Source organism: Sphaerodactylus townsendi, linkage group LG14, assembly GCF_021028975.2.
Source record: "Sphaerodactylus townsendi isolate TG3544 linkage group LG14, MPM_Stown_v2.3, whole genome shotgun sequence".
Lineage (NCBI taxonomy): Eukaryota > Metazoa > Chordata > Lepidosauria > Squamata > Sphaerodactylidae > Sphaerodactylus > Sphaerodactylus townsendi.
The window spans coordinates 27,393,941-27,416,945 of record NC_059438.1 but is presented as its reverse complement, the minus strand read 5'-3'; the positions used below and the strand labels follow the sequence as shown (position 1 = coordinate 27,416,945).

The 23,005-nt window shown below is 43.9% G+C and overlaps 1 protein-coding gene across 1 annotated transcript; it reads right to left on the bottom strand.

The window, feature by feature from the left end:
* Positions 1-492: 492 nt before the first annotated feature.
* On the bottom strand, positions 493-22,285 carry LRRC36 (leucine rich repeat containing 36). The gene is made up of 14 exons (XM_048515338.1): positions 22,216-22,285; positions 20,691-20,818; positions 20,143-20,335; positions 19,088-19,181; positions 17,547-17,632; positions 16,023-16,159; positions 13,919-13,970; positions 10,927-11,379; positions 6,097-6,350; positions 5,185-5,344; positions 4,756-4,850; positions 2,702-2,804; positions 1,984-2,098; positions 493-1,220 (listed from the first exon to the last, which is right to left on the bottom strand). The coding sequence occupies exons 1-14, from the start codon at positions 22,283-22,285 to the stop codon at positions 1,013-1,015; spliced, it is 2,148 nt and encodes a 715-aa protein (XP_048371295.1). The 3' UTR covers positions 493-1,012.
* Between the last annotated feature and the right edge of the window lie 720 nt (positions 22,286-23,005).

The window sequence follows — 23,005 nt, the reverse complement described above, 5'->3', positions numbered from 1 at the left end:
CAGTTTGCCCCATCTTGTCCAGAGCCCACTAGTGTCTGTACCACATGATGGCTGCCCAGCTGCTCCCCACCCCCCAGTTTCAGAACTGACCCATCAAATACTTTACAGAGACACATTTGACTTCATTCATGTAAGCTGAATTTTCCTCCCCCTCAAAATCTCCAGAAACAGAAATGAAACCAGAAGCATATGACTGCTCCCCAGGGAAGGAGTGGCCATGAGAGTACAGGTGATCATTAAACACACTCTGGATTCAACCAACCACTGGCCTGCACCATAGATCTCCCCTCCATGTAGGGGCCGGGGAGCCTTATTTTCACCCTGATTCTGTTGAACTCCAGATGGCACCTGGGCAGAGCTTTGGTGGAGGTGCAGCTGTGCAAATGGAAAGGCAGGAAAGATCCTCTTCCCTGTTTATTTATTTTTATTTATTTATTTATATTTTAGATTTATAGGCCGCCTCTTCCCCGAAGGGCTCGGTGCCATGCACTGCTCTTTGGCTAGGGAAGGCTCTTCCTTCTCACTGCTGCTGCCTTTCCTATCTTGGAGAGAAGGGAGCTTTGGTCTTCCTGCTGTTTTTGCCAGCCTTGTATACAAAGGGGAGAAGGGAGAGGAAGACCAGTACTAAAATGCCCAGGCTAGTTGCCAATCTGATTCCAGTACAGAGTCTTGGGATATACTAACTTAGACCTTTGGACTGCAGAGAACAAACACAAAAATAAATATGGAAATGTGGCCTGAATTTAGAATACTGGAAAATTGAGACCGGTTCTGGTGGACGAGGCAGTCTCTCTTCTTTCCTTAATGTGTTGGGAACAAACCAAGTTTGAACATCTTCTTGTGCCCTCAGAGCAGCAGCTTAGCTCTCTCTCTGCTAAGATTAAAACCAGGTCAAAGACACCACATCAATAAAAGCCGCAAACTGCAGACACATCATTTCATGCTATACTTATGTGAAATGAAGCATAATTCATGAGGTATTCAGCACAGGAAGGTACTTCCGTGTTCTCTGTCAGAGAGGGCAGCTGCTGAGCTGCTGGGAACTGCACAGTTGACTGGAGCCAAAGGTAGAGAAGGAAGGAATGTGGTGTGATGTTCTCTCATAGACAGGTACCTTGGCAGAAGAGGCGGTCTTCTCCGAAAGAGCTCCTTTGGCTGAGGAAGGGCCCTGTTCTCTGTTCAGTTGCTGGAGAAGAAAGCTGTTTGTGGAAACCAGAGACCTGGGCAAGATGGGCAGAAGAGGGTTAAATGATGCCACTTTTGACTGAAGGAGCCTGAACCTAAAGCAAAGAAACTGACACAGAAGAACTAGACTTTACGCAGCTTGCTGGCCATTTTAAGTTTTGTAGGCTTGAGTAGTCTCTTCCTTCTTTGGGTGTTAGTGATTAAAATAGTATTAACTACAACAGTAAAATATTACATACAATAATAAAGTTTTGTATGAGCCAACAACTGTAGATGGAGTTCCCCAAGTTGGGGGAATTACTAGAAACCTATGCTTGTATTTGATGTTAATCTCTTTCTTGGTTTGAATTATCTTTTAAAAATAAAATAAACCAAGGAGTGTTGATCTCTGCTGCAGCATGCCCATATCTGTAAGGCTCCAGCCATGCAAAACACTTTATGAAGATGTATTGTCAAAGGCTTTCACAGCCGGAATCACTAGGGTGTTGTGGGTTTTCTGGGTTGTATGGCCATGTTCCAGTAGCGTTTATCTCCTGATGTTTCACCTGCATCTGATCCTCTGAAGATGCCAGCCACAGATGCAGACTAAACGTCAGGAGAGAATGCTACTGGAAAACGGCCATACAACCTGGAAAATCCACAACACCCTACTTTATGGAGATGCCTGAACCAGGACTTGATCTGTGAACAGGGATAGGGGGGCTGTATGCTGAGCTGGCACTAAGGTCTTGTGTGAGCAGAAGGTCTTATGTGAGTACGGCATGATCTGAGCATGTGAAACAGGCAGTCTGAACTTACTTTTGACTCTCCCGCAGTAGACTGATGGTATCCTGTTGATTTTTAAGCTGGTTTAATTCCGAAGTTAAGATCTCCACATGGGCACTCAGCTGTTCGTTCCTACTTAGCAGCTCATCTACAAGGAAAGATCAATGGATAAGCGAAGCTAGAGCTTCTGTGATCAAACATGGGCAAAAGGCACAAATCCAAGTGACCCACAGAAAACAATATTACAGCCAGTGGTGGGATTCAAATAATTTAACAACCGGTTCCGGTGGTGGGATTCAAATGATTTAACAACTGGTTGTTTACAAGCCCATTTTAACAACCGGTTCTGCTGAAGTGGTGCGAACTGGCTGAATCCTACTACTGATTACTTACAGCTATTAAAACAACCAAGAGTTGGGTGACACCTTCAAGACTAACAAATAACACAGGCCACCAAAGCTACAATTGCAGAAGGGCAAGGGCCTTCTGCACTTTTTTTTACCGAGAATGTCCAGAAGACCCAGTTTCCCAGGATATAGATGGGAGTGATGAAAACAAGATCCAGTGAAAGGAATGAATACTCCACTCAGCGGGTATGTTCCATTCCTAACTGTTGATGAATTAGTGAAGGAAGATGAATCTGAACAATGTTCATAAACCTGCAAACTGCAGTTGGCAGTTCAAACCTTTGTTGTTTAAAGTATTTCTTTCCTCCCCTTCTCTAGTGCCTGATTCCTCTGCTGAGACTTACCATAAGAGAAAGAATGTTTGCCCTGGGGATCATAATTCAAAGCTGCACTTGCTTCCCCGCTCAGTTCTTTGAAGGATGCTGCCTGGCTCTCCTCTGGCTTCTGCTGGGGAGAGAAAAGCACCAGGAGAGTTAGAGCGCGACTAGGCTGTTCATAGAAGTGATTGTGACAGAAAGGGCCTCCCCTTGGCAAATTAAAAGGGTAGTCCCCTATGTAAGCACCAAGTCATTACTAACCCATGGCATGAAGCCACATCACAACATTTACACAGCAGCCTATGTATATGGGGTGGTTTGCCATGGCCTTTCCCAGTTGTCTACACTTTACCCCCAGCAAGCCGGGTAATCCTTTTGCCAACCTCAGAAGAATGGAAGGTTGAGTCGACCTTGAGCTATCTGAAACTGACTTAGGAAGGGCAAAAAAGGGCAGTGAAGCTTGCAATTCAGAAAACAGGATTTGCAGGGGGAGGGGAAACTGCACCCTCTGTGCATTGGGATCACCCAGTACAATTAGATACCTGATGCTCAATTTCTTGGGTTATCCACATGTTCCAAGCCCTCAGAGTTTTCTTCCTAGGGAAAGGCCTGGTGGAGCCCATCAGAAAGAAATTTGTGCAGAAATGCCAACAAGCACAGCGGGCAAGACATTCCACAGCAGGCTGGCACAAGCTCACGGGCAAAGGCAAGTACAGATGTTTGTCCCCGTCTCCCAAAGATTAGTGGGAGTTCTAGGCCAACCACCTACCAAGAAAATCCTTATTGAAGAGAAGGGAGCCAGAACCACTCCAATCTTGTGTTATCTATATGTTTTTCCTGTTGAGTCAAATTGCTTAGGGAGGGGCCTTAGCAAAATCAGCAGGGGGGGGGGGTCAGAAGAATAAAGGGCTCTTCTGGTGCCCAAATCCTGCTTCAACTTGCCCTCCCCTGAGGGGTTTCTATTGAAAGAATTTTAAGGAGATGACAGATCTAAGCATGAATCAGTGACAGCCGGTGAAACCACAGCTCTGTTCTTCAGCTCATCAACCCAATTTGGCAACAGTTCTCTGTGTAGCTCTGGCTGCTGTTGGAAATGCAAAGGGCATCAGCAGTGACAATGGAGCATCTAACCACACTGCAGTTTTCTTTGTAATTTCCTTGCCATAGTTCCCATTCCCAGCAGCCATCTCTCCCTCTGCAAGGCTTTTCAAACAAGGAAACTACTACATCTCCGCAACAAAAAGGGTTAGACCCTTTGTTTAAAAAAGAAAAGCAAGCAAGCAAGTTGGGAACTAGCAAATCATGGCAATGGACAGCTATAAGATTATAACTCTGTAGTAATCCAGCTTGTGTGTATGACTTATGGTGACACCCACCCCCTTGAGGTTTTCAAGGCAAGAAGACATTCGGCGATAGTTTGCTATTACCTGACTCTCCGTGGGCTGTTCTGAGAGAACTGTGACTGACCCAGGATCACCCAGAAGCTTCATGCTGAAGAGTGGGGGAACTGAACTCGGTTCTCTAGATTCAAGTCCCCAGCTGTTAACCACTACACCACGCTGGCCCTCAATCTAGTTTACTGGGCGATTTTGGGCCAGTCACTCAAACTCTGTCCAAGTTACAGTAAATCTATGAGTAGTTCATGTACAGTCTATACTTGATTTTTATTTCTACATGTAATTAAGAAATGTTCTTGTTGGTACATTCTACAGCTGAATGTGCAATTCAAACCCCACCCTTATCCAAGGACTGGTTCCTGTTTCATTTGTACATGAAAACACCTTTCTTTCAACAGGTGTGCATGCAGGCTGCACATGTGTCCACTGTAACATGTGAACAGGGCTTCTCTGGCTCAGTTTAAACCACCTCAAGGGTCATCATGAGAACAAAATGGACAAAGGAAGATGCCTGCAGGTTACGCTGAGCTCCTTGGAACAAGGGTGGGATAAAAATGTAAACGACAGATGACAGATGTTGCTTCTGTGTTATCAGAGATTAAAGTACACCATAGGCTTGTCTACCCCTGGAAAGTTCTGAGAACACTTTGGCTGGTCGTTAGGAATGCTGTAATTGATGCTTACAGAGTTTGAACTTGGTGTGAGTAGGGCAGCAGAGGAAACGTCCTGTTGTGTAGATGCAGCAGCCATCAGATACGTCAGCAAGTCACGGGCTGGAGCTATGGGAAAACAGAAATACAAACAGGATCTGGTATCTGGGACATAACGATAGCAAGTGCCCGTGCTCAGTCTTGCTGAGGAAACCCCTTTTGACCCTGGAAACTCTTCTCCCACAGCCAGTGGATTTGGGGCCTGGGCAAGGAAAAGGCACGTTCCATGTCCTCAGAGTTTTCTTCCAAGGGAAAGGCCTGGTGAAGCCCGTCAGAAATGAAGGTGTGCAGAAAAGCCAGCAAGCACAGCAGGCCAGTCATTCCACAACAGGATGGCAAAGGCAAGCCGAGATGTTTGTCCCTGCCTCCCAAAGGTAGCGGGAGTTCTAGGCAAATCACCTACCGAGAAAATCCTTATTGAAGAGAAGGGAGCCAGAACCACTCCAGTAGCGATCCACAAGTTCCAAGAGTTGCCGCAGGACATCAATGACAGGAGAACTTTTCTCAGTACCAAGGGGACTTTCTGTCCAGATATGGCTGCTCTTCTGCTCGTTGCGTGGATGCTACAGAAAAGAGAACAGGAGTTTGGATTTATATCCCCCCTTTCTCTCCTGCAAGGAGACTCAAAGGGGCTTACAATCTCCTTTCCCTTCTTCCCCCACAACAAACACCCTGTGAGGTGGGTGGGGCTGAGAGAGCTCCCAAGGACTGTGCCTAGCCCAAGGTCACCCAGCTGGCATATGTTGGAGTGCACAAGCTAATCTAATCTGGTTCACCAAGTGGCAGAGTGGGGAATCAAACCCGGTTCTCCAGATTAGAGTGCACCTGCTCTTTACCACCATACAGCACTGGCTCTTGGAGAGAGAGAGAAAAGCAGAGAGAGAGAGAGAGAGAGAGAGAGAGAGAGAGAGAGAGAGAGAGAGAGAAAGCAAAGGCAAACACTTGCCAGATCTTTGAAAATACCTCACTAAAATGAATAACAGAAAACAACAAGCATCATGAATGTTTGTAGTTTTTTAAATTGGTGCCTGACATATAATATGCTGTGGTTAAATAGTATATATCGGCACAGCAATTACCAGTTTAAAAACCTGTAAAAAGATAACCACCACCACCCCCTTCTAGTGGCACTGGGTAGAGGGATGGCCACTCTGAGGATCAGAACTTGCCATGTAGAAGCCCAATTGCTGCTGAGTAGCATTAGTAGCTGCTGTCACAACAGGCAAGTCCCAGTGACCTTTCATCCTGTGGAAGAGCCAATAAGGCACGTTCCATCTTCCACCAATTGGTCCACGGAACAGAACAAAGCACTTGCCTCCTTATTTGCCTCTTTAAAGCCACGCGTGGGGCTCCTGCTTTGTCTGCACCCCACTCTCAAAGGGCTGAGAGAGCGGCTGACTGGAAGTTCTTGCTGTTTCCTGGCCACAGAGATCGGTGCAGGTGCAGAAGCGGGCTGTGAATCCTCAGGTGGTATCTCATCTGATAAAGGTCTGCATTTTGAGTGGATGTTCCCAAAGTTTGCAGAGGTAGGGTTGGATACTGGAAGAAAGTAACTGTTCAGCTTTGCATCTTGGGTAAGGGGACAAAAGAAACAAAAGTTTACCCTTTGCATGAGGCATTTGCAATTCCTGGCTTAGTTCTGGGTGTTATGTAGAGAAAGAACGCAACGAAGAAACCATGAGAACAAACTTTATGTCCTTCACAAGACAAGCAGATTAATCAGCTGTTGACACCAAGAGTGATATTGCTAGAGAAATGTGCTTTTGTCTTCAAACCTGAGACCAGAGGTGTCCAACTCTGGCCCTCCTGGGGCTGATGGGAATCGTAGTCCATGAACATCTGGAGGACCAGAGTTGGACACCCCTGCCATAGACTTTCCAGGAGAAAAATATTAAGGAGACAAGGACAAGACAGCAGAAGCTGGTGGGAAAGCAAATACGCCATCTATTATTGAATCATTTGCAGTACAATACTCTGCCATATTGTGGCATTCAGCCAGTACTAACTTCAGACTAGAGGAATTTTGGAATTCTCAGACTATACACTACATGTAACTCAGTTGCAATGCTGCTCATTGCGGGGGCGGGGGAAGCACAGGAGGATTTCTGGTGGGGAAGGAAGGAGATGCTTACTCTTTCACCCAACCCTGTGACTTCCTCATGAATCTCTGTGTTATTTGCATCGAAATCAAATAACAAGTGTGACAAGACATTAAAGGAAGTGAGGACGGAACAGGCAACTCAGACTTAATTCTGGCTCTTTCTTACATACTAAAAGCAACCAAGGCAAACTTTCCTGAAGCATCCCTCCACAGATGGCTGTTGTTGTACCTCAAGAGTGCTTAATTTATTTTATGCATGGATGGTCATTGCGATTTGGACATTTACAAGAAGCTCATTCACTTGCTGAGCATTTAAAAGTTTTCCTGAAAGCCAGTGCTTATTATTTGGATGATTCAAAAGGCAGCTGAAATGAACTTTCCCCACAATCTTGGTGGGGCAAAACACAGCCTTCTCACTACTCTGACATGTAGCAAGTTCTCAATTACCCCTTGAGGGCAGCTTCTGAGGAGTATGTTCAGCCAAGACAAGGGAACTGCCATCTCCCCTTATGTTGCAACAAGTCAGGAAGACATTTTGCCATGCCCTAACTAGGAGAGGGAAAGAAAATTCCTGGCCAGTTTGCCCCATGTGAATTGACTACCACATTCAAACTGGTTGCAAGCACTGGTTCTGGTCTCCTTGTAATGGTTTTTGGGGGGCGGGTTTCTTCAAGAGCATCCTCCTGTCTCTGCGCCTGAATTTTTTAAAAATTATTATTATTATTATTATTATTATTATTATTATTATTATTATTATTATTATTATTATTATTGTTATACATATAACAACACAGCACAAGTGTCTGGAATTCATCTCTGAATATCGAGTCCTTCCCAAGGACCTAGGATAGGAGTTATTTCGTGGGAATAATGTGCAGTTCCTAGAAGTGCTGCTTGCTTTCTGCATGTGGACTGATGTTCCTGTCAAGTTTGGAAGCTCAGATGTTTCAAAGGATTTCTTGGGATTCCTCCTAGAGCACCGACTACTAGTGGGATTACTGTTGTTCTTTTTTGCCACAATCGTTCAACTTCAATTTGTAGGTCCTTGTATTTTGTGATCTTTTCCAGCTCTTTGTCCTCTACCCTGCTGTCAACTGGCACAGCCAACATCTATGATCAAACATGTTTCCTTCTCTATCATAGTTATGTCACCGCAGGGTGTTGTGTACCGGGTGTCTGTCTAATCTGTATTCGCAAAGTCCAGAGTATTTTTGCTTCTTCATTTTCTGTGGACTTCTCTGGCTATTGCTTTCGTACCAGGTCTTGCTGCAGGGCAGGCCGTGCTTTTGCAAAAGGTTCCAGTGCTTTCCATTGCTGCTAGCCTATTGTATTGGCGTTAAAGAGGATAGTCAGTTTGGGCTATTTTCTTACAGCAGCAGATGATGATGTGCTCCGCGGTTTTCATCACCTCTCTTTGCAGAGGGGCGGCACTTTGGGTCGTTAATGGGACTTTTTCGATTCGATGTCTTTATTGCATTTGTCAGTAATGCTTGCTCCTGGAGCGTGGCAAATCAGACCTTCAGTTTCCTTCTTTAGAGTTCCCCTTCTGAGCCACTCCCATGTTTAGCACTGCTGTCAACCTTCCTTCCAATGTTCTTAAAGTACTTTGCCCATGGGTGGCTTGTTTAGCTCCACTGCTCCTCGCTTCGTGTTTTAAACTGTTGGACTCTATATACTCCTAGCTGAGTTCTTTGGCTTTCAACATCTCAGCCTTGTGGACTTCTTTCAATGCTGGCTCATGACTTTTTTTCTTAGGATGTATTCTTTCCAGGCCTCTTTTTCTCTTCCTCTACTGATTGCTTGACTAGACCTGGAGCAGTCCTCTTCCCTCCTTCTGACCTTGCCAGGTAGGGAATCTGTCAACATCACTTCTTGGATGCAGTGCTCGATTGATGGTCATAATTTTCATATTTTTTCTGTCAGGATGTGAATTCGGCTTGTGTCCAGTTAATTATGCCAGCAGTGTAGCGTACTACAGGCACCGCCCAAGTATTAATTGCCTTTATTGTATTTCCTCCATTTAACTTTGATTATTATTATTATTATTATTATTATTATTATTATTATTATTATTATTATTATTATTATTGATACAAAACAGTTACACACAGCAAGCAAGATCAATATGCTGGATTTTGTATTACATCTACATCTGCGTCAGGACGCTTCCAAGCATCTAGGACTGTGTGATGTATTGACGAAATAATGCATGCAAAGAGCCGAGTAGGGTTGGCCTTTTGCAGCTGACATATGGTGATTTTGTCAAAGAAGCGCCAATTGTGTTTTTTAAGTGCCGTTCAAGATCTTTAGGCACTGCACCCAGTCATTAGCCAATCACCCACTGGGACCACTGCTTTACTAGTTTGTTGCCAGAGTCTTTGTAGTTCAATCCCTTAAATCCCTCGATTATCGTGTAAGTTTTTTCCAGTTGCTTCCTCATCAATCCTGCTGTCACCAGAGAATTGCAAGCATCAACTATCCACACTTTCTTTTTTCCACAGAAATTCGGTGAGGGTCCAGGAGTATTGTGTTTTCCCAAAACTTTGTCAGTCCTGAATTAGGAAGTCCCAGAGTAGTTTTACGTGTTCATTTTCAGTGACCTTTTTCAGAGTTTGTGATTCCACCAGTTCTTTGTCACAGGCAGATGGTAGTTGTGGCACAAGTGCCAGTAAACCATCTGAGCAACAGTATTATTCCCCTGCTTGTAGTCCAGCTGTGCGATCTTCTTGCAGCAGCTAAGTATGTGATCTACTGTTTCGTCTGCTTCGCTTGCAGAGTCTCTGCACTTAGGATCTGTATGGTTGACTTTTTTCAATTCTGGCTTTGATGAAGCGTTTGTTGAATGGTGCTTGTTCTTGGGCTTGCAAGAATCCAAGCTCCTCAGATCTCCTTTTCAAAGGAAGTTCCATTTGTGAGCTTCCACAACCAGGTTTTTTTCCTTGTCGAATTTTGTCCTCAATTTTTTCTCAGGAGACTGTCCATGGAGAGCCTACTCTTTTTGCCAGTTTTTTCTCTTCTGCTTTTGCAGTTAATGAAATTTTTTTTTTTACGGTATTCACTCTTTGTCTTTTGCACTTTGAGCAGTTTTCTGCTGTTGACTTCCATCAATGTTGGTTCTTCACTGTTTTTCACATAATCTGCCAGTGCATGTTTCTCTTCTTCCACCGTTTGTTTCATATTATTATTATTATTATTATTATTATTATTATTATTATTATTATTATTATTATTATTATTATTATTATTATTATTATTATTATTATTATTAAATTTTGTTTAATATCACAGTTGCCTATTATTATTTAATTTTGTTTAATATCACAGCTGCCAGTTATTTAGCTTGTTGTTGTCCTTTCAATACAATTCGAGCCTCACCCAGAGGCCTAGGATGTTGCAATATATTGGTATGGTCCCAGCAGGGCTGCCTTCTGACATCTGACAGATGTCGATTTTGTCAATTTGAAGATGTTTCAAGTGCTGTCCAAGTGTTTTCGGAATGGCGGCCAGGGTGCCAATTATCACTGAGATGACCTCAGCTGGTTTGTGCCATAGTCGCTGAAGCTCGATTTTCAAATCATGGTATTCAGTGAGCTTCTCATGTTCTTTTTCAATGACGCTGCTGTCACCAGGTATTCATATGTTGATGATGGTCACTTTCTTGTCCTCCAAGAAAGGCCATAAGCGCTGATATGAGTATAGATTTGCTTGTCTTTGGTATATTCATCAATTGTAATAACATTTGGTTTTTATTTGTGAGATTATTTGTGAAATATATGTTGGGATCCCGTTTCCAGAACCCAAGTTTTCAACTAGCCATTTCTATTCTGTATAATGTATATACTAATTAAATGTATTTTGGATAATTTTGTATTGTAGTTAGCTAGACCTTTAGAGTAACACTGATTCAGTTGGGGTCAAGTTTTTCCCCCCTCCCCCTTCCTTTGCATCCTGAACCAACCTGACGGCAAACTTGTGACTACAACTCTTCATAGGGCTGGATGTCAAAAAATTTAAAAATAGAGAAGGGTCGAAAGCTTTTTTCACCTGAACTGTGTTTTGAAGAACTTTCCGGATCGGAGTCCATTTCCAAGTACTGTCCCAGGAAATCACCACATGAGGAACGGGTAGCGGCCAGGGCTTCCTTAGCAACCTTGGAGATATAATTATGGACATCGGCTGCTGCTTTCCTGTCATCTGCAAGTCTCTTAAGAAACTCCTTACGAGCAGTACAAGATGCAAGGCATGAACACTCATAGCTATCAAGCCTGAGGTCTCTGGCTACCCCATGGGAGTTAGGCTTCCTTGCATCATTCAAAGGTTGTCTCCTGGTTGGAGAAGCATCCCGGCCAATGTCCAACATGTCAAACTTCCGTCCTGTCTCTTTTTCTCCTTCGGAAAAGGACACGTGACAGGCTCTCTTACCAGACCGAGCTCTGCTTCTTACTGGGGAGCACAAGGAAGATCGGGCTTGAGGGGATGACGAAAGGGGCTTATGCTCTGCAAACGACAACCAGAGAGAAGACATACATTTTAAAACATTGTTCAAAGCATACGTCCTGTCTCATAGGGGTCTCCTGTCTAAGGGGATGACCAGATCTACCCTTGCAGCTTTAGCAGTGCTACGCATCACAAACTCATTCATTGCATTTGAGAACAAATGACATTAAACTACATTAATTCATTAAATGCCTCACTCTTGTTTCTATCACAAGATGGTTCTTTTCTGGGAAAAAAACTGATAATCTGCTGATACTCAGGCTGCATTTACACAAAGTGTGACTGATGTTTGTTTGATGACCTGAAGAATAAGCTGAGAGGGTATCATGTGCGGCCACAGAACTGGCTGATTAGTGGCAATGTGACTAATACCACAACGGCGGCAACAGGAAACCACTTAAAACTGATAACATTTGGCATCAAGATATAGTTAGGGTGAAACAAAACCTAAAGAGAAATATTTATTTTATGTATTTATTTGTGAGACTTACTATTCCGCCCACCCCCGAAGGGCTCTGAGTGGTGTACAACAAATAAAATACCATTAAAACATATAGTTACAATATAATAATTAAAACTAGGAATATTTTAACACAACAAGAACAAGTAACGAGTAACTCAATAGCAGATGGCTACTCAGAGGGAGACCTTTTATCCCCCAGGGAGGGGAATGGGCACAACAATAATGGCAATCAGGTGTGATGGTATATAGGGGGGGCGGCACATCAGCGACCAGCCTCCCCAAAAGCCCAGTGGAACAACTCCATTCTACAGGCCCTGAGGAACTGTCCAAGGTCCCACAGGGTTCTGATGGCCCAGGTGGAGGCCAGTCATATCATTGAGGGGCCGGGGACCACCAGTAAATTTGCCTCTGCAGATCACAGAGAGCGCGTAGGGACATAAGGAAAGAGACGGTCCCTAAGGTACGAGGGCCCCAGGCTGAGAAGGGCCTTAAAGGTCAAAACCCACATCTTGAAGGTGATCCGGTGTTTCACTGGGAGCCAGTGCAATTGGCGCAGCGCTAGAAACATTCAATGAGAAGAAACAGCTGTTCAAGTGGTCAACCTTTACCAATTTGCATGCGCTTCCTGGATTTTACTGTGACCCTTATTCTTAGATGGAGGCATCATTCTTATAAATAGCAGGTGAGGCACCAAGGCATACGCCTCAGCTACAGTTGAATATGATCAGGGGTGGGACTATGTGGTCTTCTTGCTGTTGCTCCAGCTCCGGATACGGTATAGCAGAAACAAGACATCCACAGGGCAGGTTTCCCTGCATTTGGTTAAGCATGGTGGACTCTACTCTGAAGGACCGGGTTCAATTCCTCAGTCCTCCACATGAAGCCGGCTGGGTGACTTTGGCCCAGTCACAGTTCTCTCAGAACTCTCTCATCCCATGTGGAGGCAGGCAATGAGAAACCACCTCTGAACCTCTCTTGCCTTAAAAACCCTGTGGGATCACCATAAGCCAGGTGTGACTCAACAGCAAAAAAACACACACATTGTTCCTCACAGCAGCCATCCCCGCCCTACACCAATATGATTTTTTTAGACTTAAAAAACTTGCTCTGGGCAAAGCAGTATAATATTATATAACTGTTATAATAATATGCTTTTTTAGATTGTAACAACAATCTATAAGGATCTCAGATTTCATCTCAATTCTGTTGCACAGAAAGGCATCATTCTGCCCTGAAAAGATTGACTGTTTTCAATAGTTCAGAATTCAGAGGAAGTAACAGACATTGTAAGAACATTGTAACACAAAACAATACGTCAATTGCCAACCTTTTAAAAAAAGCCCTCCAGTGGTGATGCCAATCTTTTTTTTAAAAAGCCCTCCAATGGCCACCCCACAGGAAAAATGGCACTGACGTGTGTGGGACATGGATGATTTGGACATTCTCACCCACATGTGCACCAACCACATTTCACTGCCTTCTTTTCCAAAGCATCACAGCGAATCAGATTTGGGAAAGATCATTTTAACTATGTTATTAGTGACTAATTGATATTCGATTTTATGTTTATTTGTATCTGAATGTCATGTTGTCCACCACCCAGAGCCCTTTGGGGGTTGGGCGGTATATAAGTTTGAAAAATAAATAAAAATAAAAATAAATAGAAACAGCAGGGAAAACCCATGAGATGCATGGAACCATAATACCGGGAGGGGAAGCAGGAAATTGTTTTTTCTCAAACCACCGAAGCCAGGCAAACACCTGTGTGTAAGTGGTCTATGTTAGTTCAGGTTTCTGAAAAAGTCTGCTCTCAAAACAGATTTCTATACACTGAAAAATGGTTCATCAGGGAGAAACATTTTTTTCCTTTACATTTAGTTTTCTGTACATAGGGATACTTCTTGTATGAAGGCGCATTCAGTTAAATGAATCTGAAAATGGTACAGTCCAGACACCTCATTTGCTGTTTGTGAGAATTAAGCCTTAGATATCAAACATATCAGCATTAGGATCTTAGGGACTAATTCCTAGTATTCAGGATGTACATAATTGGACGAGTCTAAATGAAACACTCACCACTGTCCAAGGGATTCGGACTCTGAAAATGTCTTCCCTTTGCATCATCTACCTAGAAAATATTAGACTTTTAGCATTTGAAAAAGGACTGCAGTTTCGCATGGTTTGATTTACTTTCAAAGGATCCAAATTTAAATATTCATAGTTTGTCATAGCATTATTTTATCATGATTATCTGGATACTGCACATCCCCAAAGCTGAATCAGATTCAAGGCAAGGTTGTGCATCCCAGGTAGCAGCTCACATAAATGACACACAACCTTCCCCATAGAAAACCAGCCAGTGTTGTGTAGGGGTTAAGAGCAGCGGAATCTAATTTGGAGACCTGGGTTCGATTCTCCACTCCTTCTGGGTGACCGTGGGTTAGTCACAGTTCTCTCAGAACTATCTCAGCCCACATGGAGGCAGGCAATGGTAAACCACCTCTGAAGTTTCTTGTCTTGAAATCCCGAGGGAGGTGCCGTAAGTCAGCTGCAACTTGATGGCACACAAACATATACACACACTTTCCTGCAGTAATTAGTGAGTAAAACTACATAACAGGACATAATCAAGCTTCAAGTTTCCCCCTTCCAGTTCAGTTTCATTGGTTGTCACTTGCAGGGGTAAGAAACTCAAAGCACCACTAACAGTGTGCTGTGCATTTTTACTTGTGGTGGGAGAGGGAAAAACCGAGGGAGAGGCTGCTCTTCACAATACTTTCTTCTAATGCTGGGTTCTGCTCTCAGAGATTATCATATTAGGAGCGGTTTCTGATGTATGGGGGAAACTGAGAGTGCTTTATTCTAAACTCTTCTGGAAAGAATGGTCCAGTCTTTCAGTCTGTGCATTTCTAGGCTGGAAAAGTTCTATCACATGTTCAGCGCTGATATTCTCTTAAGTATGAAGAGTTTCCCCTAACTGAATCTACAAGTAGCTGATACTTTGATACTGGCAATTTCCGAAATTCTGTTATTATTAAATAATGGGGGGGGGGGGGTTGGCCATCAAGCCACAATTGAATTAGGATGACCCATGGTAAGAGATGTTCAGAGGTGGGTTGCCAGATTTTGCCTCCGCAAGGTGACCCTGGTAATCAGGGCAGACTCTGCTTAGCTTCCAAGTTCTGACACGACAGGGTTAGCCTCAGCTAGCCAAGTCAGGGTTAAATTACGATGAAAGGCTAATTTACTGAATTGTTTCCATCCGATATATACAGAAGTAGTTCTACTGTTTTAATGTTCAGCTGAAGTCTACTGGAAGGGCGAGATACCATTATAGTATCAAAATAAATAAAAACTAAAACACCTCCAAATGTGCGCTGAACTATGATGGAAATAGAAATATGAGAGTATATGCCATTAAAGGTTAAACTGAATTGAACTGAGAAATATGAGAGTGCTGTGCATGAGGGAGATCTAGATGTGCTTGCCCATCTGTCACATTGCTTAGGTCCATTAGCTAGATATTCATCTGTTCAATGGACATTATATTTTTATTAAATTTATTTAAAATATTTATATACTGACGTTCATGCATGTCATGGGGTGGCCACGCAAGCCCACCCTTCATGTATGTAATTCTGGCCGTCTGACAAAAATTGCATGGCTTTGATAATACTGACAGAATTTGAAGTGGAATTATGTACAGTGAACCTGTTATTGCTAAGATGTATAAACTACTGTTGACAGTGCAACAGAAAAAGAACAAGGGAAAGAATGTGTTATAAAATGGCTACTGACTTTGGGTATCCAATTTGAACAATGGGAAAATATGGGGTCAAAGGGGCTTAAATATACCTTAAGTTCCAATCTGAAAGAGAACTGTTACAAAACAATGTTTCATTGGTATATGACACCAGAAAAACTGGCAAAAGTGAAATTTTTGCGCCCCCCCAAGACGCGTGTCCAGTGCAACACGCATCCCCCTGTTGGCTACGCCTCTGCTCTAACCACTATTCTATACTGGCTCTGAACTGATTTAAACAGGTGTAACTCTGCTCCAGGTTGCACTGGAAACCTTCTATTGCTGGAGTTAAAAAAGGATATCACCAAAAATGGCTCCAAGGTCTTGTCGATGGAATAAAGCCCTCTATCAACATTTTTCTAGCTTGTTTACTGATACCTGTGCTTGGAGCCTATGTGGCTTGTGTTCTTTGGTTTGCTTGCTGGTTTGCATTATGGAAGGAGCTGAAACTCTCACAGAGGCCTTTCCATCATGATATGGCACATGGTAATGAGATGACTGGCTTAGATCTGATTCTGTATTCAAAGGAGAAAGAATTACAACTTCTGATTGCCCAGTTTTAAAAGAAATTTGAAGGAAACTTAATCAGGCTGCTTCCACAATGGGCTGATAATGCTCAAGGTGTTTGCTGCATGGCAGAGGCAAATGTCTGCAGTGGCAAGATTTCTTATATGGAAGTATTTCCATTATGATGATGATGATGATGATGATGATGATGATGATGATGATGATGATGATGATGATGAAGATGATGAAGAAGAAGAAGAAGAAGAAGAAGAAGAAGAAGAAGAAGAAGAAGAAGAAGAAGATGATTTGATATACTGCCCTATCCCCAAAGGGCTCAGGGCGGTGAACAATATAAAATATAATATATAAAAACCGTACATACAAGTTAAAACAATTACGTTTTAAAACAATGTCCCAAAAACCCGTATACAACCCTCCCCAGAAGGGAATAATATAAGCAGAGGGGGGGGGCAGAGGCGGGGGGCAGAGGCACCGTCAGCGGCTGGTCTCTCCAAAGGCCCAGTGGAACAACTCGGTTTTGCAGGCCCTGCAGAACTCTCCAAGGTCCCGCAGGGCCCGGACAGCTGGTGGTAGAGTGTTCCACCAGGTCGGCGCCAGGGCCATAAAGGCCCTGGCCCGAGTGGAGGCCAGCCGCGTCATTGAGGGGCCAGGGATCTCCAGTAGATCGAGCTGGGACATATGGGGTAATGCAGTCCCGCTTTCACTTCCCACTCTCTCTACAGTGAACAAATCCACTTATAGCACAATTTTAATTTTGCTTTGCAGCCAGTGCTGGACAGATTTGCCAGTGGACACAGCTTTGCCCTAGACCTCTTCCCTCTGCCCACAGTCAGTTCGCCTAGTCTTACCCCCTCCCCCCACTCTCTTGTGCTGCTTTGCATGCTCCCCCGTTGCTCTCCTCCCTGGTGCTGACTACTTCCCGCTTCTTGTCCTGCTGTATCACTTCTATTGCCCGCTTCTGCATATCTTTAGATCTTTAGATTTAAAACAGAAAATTTAAATAACCTATCGATAGATTGATAAATTGATACAGATACTGAAAAAATATCTGCACAAAACCCAATTTGCTCCTAATGGATGACATAGTCTTAATAAGAAAAGCATGAATTCCTAAACTGTAAGTGGTTATTGGTCAAGAACACTAATGGAAGATCAGTCCAGTTCTTCCTGAAGGCACCTGTCCAAAATTGGGCATGGGAAAGCCTATGGGATCTGATAGGATGTTCAAATTGTTCATGTTCCAGAAACATCTCTATTGGTTTCCATAAGCAAGTCACAAGTTGTGTGACATGAGAAAGAACCAAAATCGTTGGTTTCAACTATGATTGCGCAAAAGCTCTCCTCTAGATCATAGTTAATTACCTTACTTCTTACCAATAAGTGTTCGAACGCTTTCTTTATCCAAGTTGGACACTGCAAACATCTCTTGGTCTAGTACTGGACTCCTCACCGTATGTTCTCTAGACCACCAAGACAAAAAAAAGATTTATAACAGGACACCATTAGATTAGAGTAGCTAAGGGGGCTGGGCACTCTTTCTTTATTCAAATATACATCTTCAGCTGTAAAAAGTTCAAGATCTTAGTCCAGTAGCACCTTAGAGTTCAGTAAAGCCCACAACAGCTCATCCAAGCACTACAGAAATCCCAAACAGAGCATTCATATAGGAGACGATATAAGCCATGGGATATGTCCATTTATGGATTAAACTTCGGTAAAATGACAGGAAGCAGGGCATAGACGGTTCTCCCAACGGAAGGGAGAGAGCAGTGAACATCAATAATAGTATTTGGACTGGCACTACTTAATTTATTAATGATTTGGAATTGGGGGCAATTAGAGTCGCAGTGCAGTTGCCAAGTCTGCAGATGATGACAATTTTTTCCAAGACCAAAGCGGGTTACGAAGAGCTACACAACGATCTCTCTAAACTGGGTGAGTGGGCAATAGTGTTACAAAGCCCAAGTTGGTGCCCGTTGAAGTTTTAAAAATCCTAATTTAAAATATATGTTGATGAGGTCTGAACTGGCTGAGACTGGAAGGGAAAGAGATCTTGGGGTTGTAGTGGAAAGCGTGATGAAAATGTTGACTCTGTGCACAATCTTTTTGGCCTCGAGTTGGGCAAAGTGGTGCACATATATACACACACAATCTGGAAGGGGGGTTTGATGATGGGAATTCTAAAGATGTGGGGCTTTGCACGAAAAAGGGAGCAAAGGAGCATCCAGCTGGGGATCCAAGGTCTTAGCAAGGGAGCAGGACCCTGCTTCAATCTTGGATCACTGCATGTATCCCTCTATTCAACAACATATCCCTACTGTGCTTAGATCAACTGTCCTTCTTTGTCAAGAGTTGACTAGCAGAGCCATCCAGGAGACAAATAACCATAGCAAAGACAAGGCGGCTCTTGGACAGATGCAGGCAGGACATCACTGTGATGTTATATATGTCTCACCTCACATTACATCATATTGCTTTTGACAAGAAAGAACCCAATGACGTGTTCCCCCAGCTCAAGCCTAGTAGATTTATCACAGACAATTTGCATGCATGCTGCGTACACATCATCTTTTACTACCGGCTCACTCAGTACTTCTTTACATTCAATGAATTATAGCTGAATGTACTATTTTAGCCACATGTAGCCAGAGGAATAAAACAGGTTTCTTTCTGCAGCATCAAACGGTCAGCTAAACCCAGGAAACTAGGAATTTTCCACTTGCAGAAGGGACATGTTGGTGGTTAAAGGGAACTTTCTATAAAGCACAATGGCCAGATCTATGCTGCCATATAAGTTTCAGGGGTCAGCAAAACTACAGAAATCTTGCATGTTTTGCATTGCTTGCAACAGAGGGTATACACCAAGCACAATCCGCAAAAACAGAAACAAAAGGTAGGCCTAACAACATTCTTACTTTGATTTTTCTTTGTGAGGCAAATTTTCTTTGTTCTTAAGGCTGAAATGCAGGTGGGCAGCTTTTCTTTCATTCTCCCTGACAGTTCTGTCATCTAAAGGAAATGATAAACCAATTCACCATTTGAAAGTGCTGCAGGGAAAGGTATCATTCACACTCTCTGCAAACTGGAAAGGCAGGTGTTCACCCCTGGGAGTTACTGTCTTTTATGAATACACTGTTTTGTCTTCTTTTGCTGCCATCTTAGTGTTTGCATCTTCCTTGCTGATCAGAGTAATCTTCCCTCTGCAAGACCCAAACCCTTGTCTGGGTTTTCTATATAGGTTTTCTCTGACAAGTGACTGTCCATGCGTCCTTCTCCAAATGTCTCCCTGTCAAAAGGGTGCATGTTTGCAGGAGGAGACTTCAACCCACATCTGCAGAGCTCTTACCCACCTTTCTCTCCTCTAAGGAGTCTCAAGGCAGCTTACAAACTCATTTTCCTTCCTCCTCCCAGAACAGGTAGATGAGGCTTAGAGAGTTCTGAACGAACTGTGACTAGCTCAAGATCACCCAGCAGGCGTCATGTGTAGGAATGGAAAACAAATCCAGTTCATCAGATAAGAGTCTGCTGCTCATGTGGAGGAGCGGGGAATCAAACCCAGTTCTCTAGATTAGAGTCCACTGCTCTTAACCATTACACCAAGCAGGCTCTCTTAAGGGCTAGAATTTATAGGACTCCTATGGAAAACATCTATTTATTTTTACTTTTCCAGATCTCTGTATGGGTGGGAGCAGGGTTATGTCACAGGGGCATGCCAGTGCAGTGTGTGAATTGGTGGCCAACTTCAAGAGGAAGCTGGCATAGAGGAGTTAAATACATGACACTCCATGAGAAATTATAGGGTTGAAAATCGGTTGTCAAAGGGACCTCAGAAGAGCAAACGCCACTCCTAAGACTATCTGGCCCAACAGGAAGCTTCTGGTTAAACTGGATGGCAGATGCAAACACCCACTTTAAGACAAGGACCCCATACAAAGTCTGCAGCCATTCATATTCTTCTTTGCTCTTTCACCTAGTTTTTCCAGAGCTTGTAATCTGTGCACTGTGAACAATCGATATTCAGACTCCTTCCTGGTTACTGGGTTGAGACGAAGATCCAGTTCTCTCAGGCGAGGCAAAGTTTGGAGACGGGCTACCTCCAACAAGGATGAAATGTGGTTATAATACAAACTCAGTTGCTCCAGTGACTGTAAAGACTCAAGACCCTGCACAGAGAAAAAGGAAGCAGTGCAGTTTTCAAAGGGAATCGTGCTTTGAGGAACAAATCCAAGACATGTCTCTCCTAATTCCCTTTCACCCACTCAGCACTGCCTGGATCTTCTTCAGTCCTATTTCCAATGGTAAAGAATAAATATCATAATCTAGTTCTTGATCCAATAATTCACTGACATTTTAAAGTACTCTTTTAAGGAGTCAACATCGACCAGGGATTTTTTTCTCTGTGCAAACATACCATCTTATAAAATGTTAACTGTTTCTTACCATGCTGGAAACTGTTAAGCCAGTTCTTTCGGACCTTGGATTGCATATATAAGTCAAGACAGAAAATGCAGAACTCACCTCCAAGCTCGCAAGCAGGTTTCTTGACAAATCTAAAGACTGGAGATTTTTAAAAGATTTCAGACTATCTCCCAAGGAGATTATTTTGCCTGCATAAGTTCCCTGCAGGGAGAGGGAATCCACCTGTTCTGGAAAAAAATGAAGACTTGTAAAGGTATTTAAGTCTTTTATATAGTTAGGATGTTGTGGGTTTTTTGGGTTTTATATAGTTGTTCAGGGTTTTATATAGTTTTCTGGGTTTTATATCATTGTTCAGCTAGACACATGTAATTAACTTTCATTTGGACAAGGTTTAGATAGTGTAATAGATAAATAACTACATCAGGAGAGGGGGAGTGTGACACATGTGGATCTCAGAAACTCTGCTGAATGAGGCCAGTGGTCCATCTAACCCAGTACCCTGTTTCACATAGCAGTCAACCTGTTGTCGCAGAGGGCCAACAAAATAGTGCATTCAAGACGCTGGTATTCAGAGGTTTACTGCTCCTGAACACGGAGGTTCATCTTCAGTAGATAGCTGGTAGCTACTGATGGCACTCTCCTCTGTCTAACCCTCTTTTAAAACCATCTATATCTGGCAGTGAATTCTACAATTTAATTCCTCATGGAGTAAAGGAGGTATTTCCTTGTATCTATCTTAACTCTAACGCCCATCAACTTCATTGCCCACCCCAAGTTGTAGAATTGTGGGAAGAGAAAAAGTTCTCACTATGCATTTTCTCCACCTTATGCGTAATTTTACAAACTTTTAACCTCCATTCTTCACTTCCCACCTCCCCCTTGTATTTTAGGGATCCTTTGGATTTCTGGGATGTGTTTTATTTGGCAAACTGCAGGTGTCATAAAAGGGAGGAAACAAAAGAAAACTCTTGATGCTGGTGATCTTTGCTTGCTAAGGGATCCATAAGTGCTGAGCGGGGACAGTCACGTCTGCAGACATGTGTAACAAAAGACTGCAAAACTTGCAAGAACTGGACATGTTCAGTACAACTGGAATGCGCATGGACTAATGTGTAGCCTGATTCGGAAAAGCTGGTTTGTTTCAGTGTATAAAAGACTTGCTTTTGGCAGAGAAATACTGAGTGGGCAGGAGCCCCGTTTCTCTCGCCAGCAAACAATAAAGCTTTATTTCTGGAACTTTAGATGGGCCATAATCTAATGTTTGTTTGTTTGCTTAATATGCTGAAGGACAACTGGAGGTGGGGTCGGCGAGCTCTGATCAGCCTCCCCAGGGGTATCTGTTCTCCATCATTGCCTCTGAACAAGCAAAGGGTTATTGCTGCTAAGATCCGGGTTTGGAAACTATTCCTCAAACTTGAACCAAGAGGGAGCAGCAGCAATGCACTCGGGCGGCTTAAAAAGCACCGTCAAGCCCGAGATGGGCCGCCCAAACCTCTTACACGTCCGTCCCTCGGGCACAGCCCGGAGGAGTGTCTCTGAGCGTGTGCAGAGGGTCCTTCTCTACCTCCCTCCCTCCCTCGTTTCTCTCTCGCCTCCGCTCCCCGCCCCCGGTCAAGCCGGTTACCTGGCTGGAGGCCGCGAAGGGCCGGCTGCTCCCGGACCCAGGCCTCGCTCAGCACCAGCTCCAGCGCCATTAGGCCGCGCGTTGCCAGGCAACGGGCTCAACAGTCGCCCGAAAGGGCTCGGGGAGGCCGTTGAGCCGTTGCCCGGCGCCCCTCCCCTGCAGAATGGACCCCCGGGTTTCAGTTGACCCAGCATGGTAATGGCCGCGCTGAGAGGGTCCCTGGGGAGGAAAGACGCCAAGAGAAGCCAGAAGGGCAGAAATGGGGGAAAGATCACCGGCTTCTATCAGGGTGGGGTGGGGGACAGCAAAAGGCAACATCCACCCTCCGCCTCAGCCAGCCCTCACTTCTAGGGGTGAAGGAAAAGAGCGCCTCCGAGCATGTAGTGTGGTTCGGTTGCCAGCCTCCAGGTGATACAGTTTGGATCTACAGAGATCAGTTCCCCTGGAGCAGGGGTCTGCAACTCGCGGCTCTCCAGATGTTCATGGACTACAATTCCCATCAGCAGGGGCTGATAGGAATTGTAGTCCATGAACATCTGGAGAGCCGCGGGTTGCAAACCCCTGCCCAGGAGAAAATGGCGTGGGTTTTTTTTGAGAGTGTGTGGCATTATATGCTGTAGAAGTCTCTCCTCTTTCCAAATGCCACCCTGAAATCTGCAGGATTTTCCCAACCTGAAACTGACAATCCTACCATCTACAAAGGGTATGACAATACTGGCACAATGTAATTGACAATTAAAAATGGGCGTTGTTACTAGAGTGTCAGGTTAGGCTCTGGGGCTCCCAGGTT

Coding starts and splice junctions, on each gene's coding strand:
- LRRC36 (XM_048515338.1), bottom strand. CDS start 22,285: ATGGCGCTGGAGCTGGTGCTGAGCGAGGCCTGGGTCCGGGAGCAGCCG. Junction 20,819..22,215: donor CCTTCGCGGCCTCCAGCCAG/GTAACCGGCTTG, acceptor ATTTTTTTCCAG/AACAGGTGGATTCCCTCTCC. Junction 5,345..6,096: donor TTAAAGAGGCAAATAAGGAG/GCAAGTGCTTTG, acceptor TCTTTTCTGTAG/CATCCACGCAACGAGCAGAA.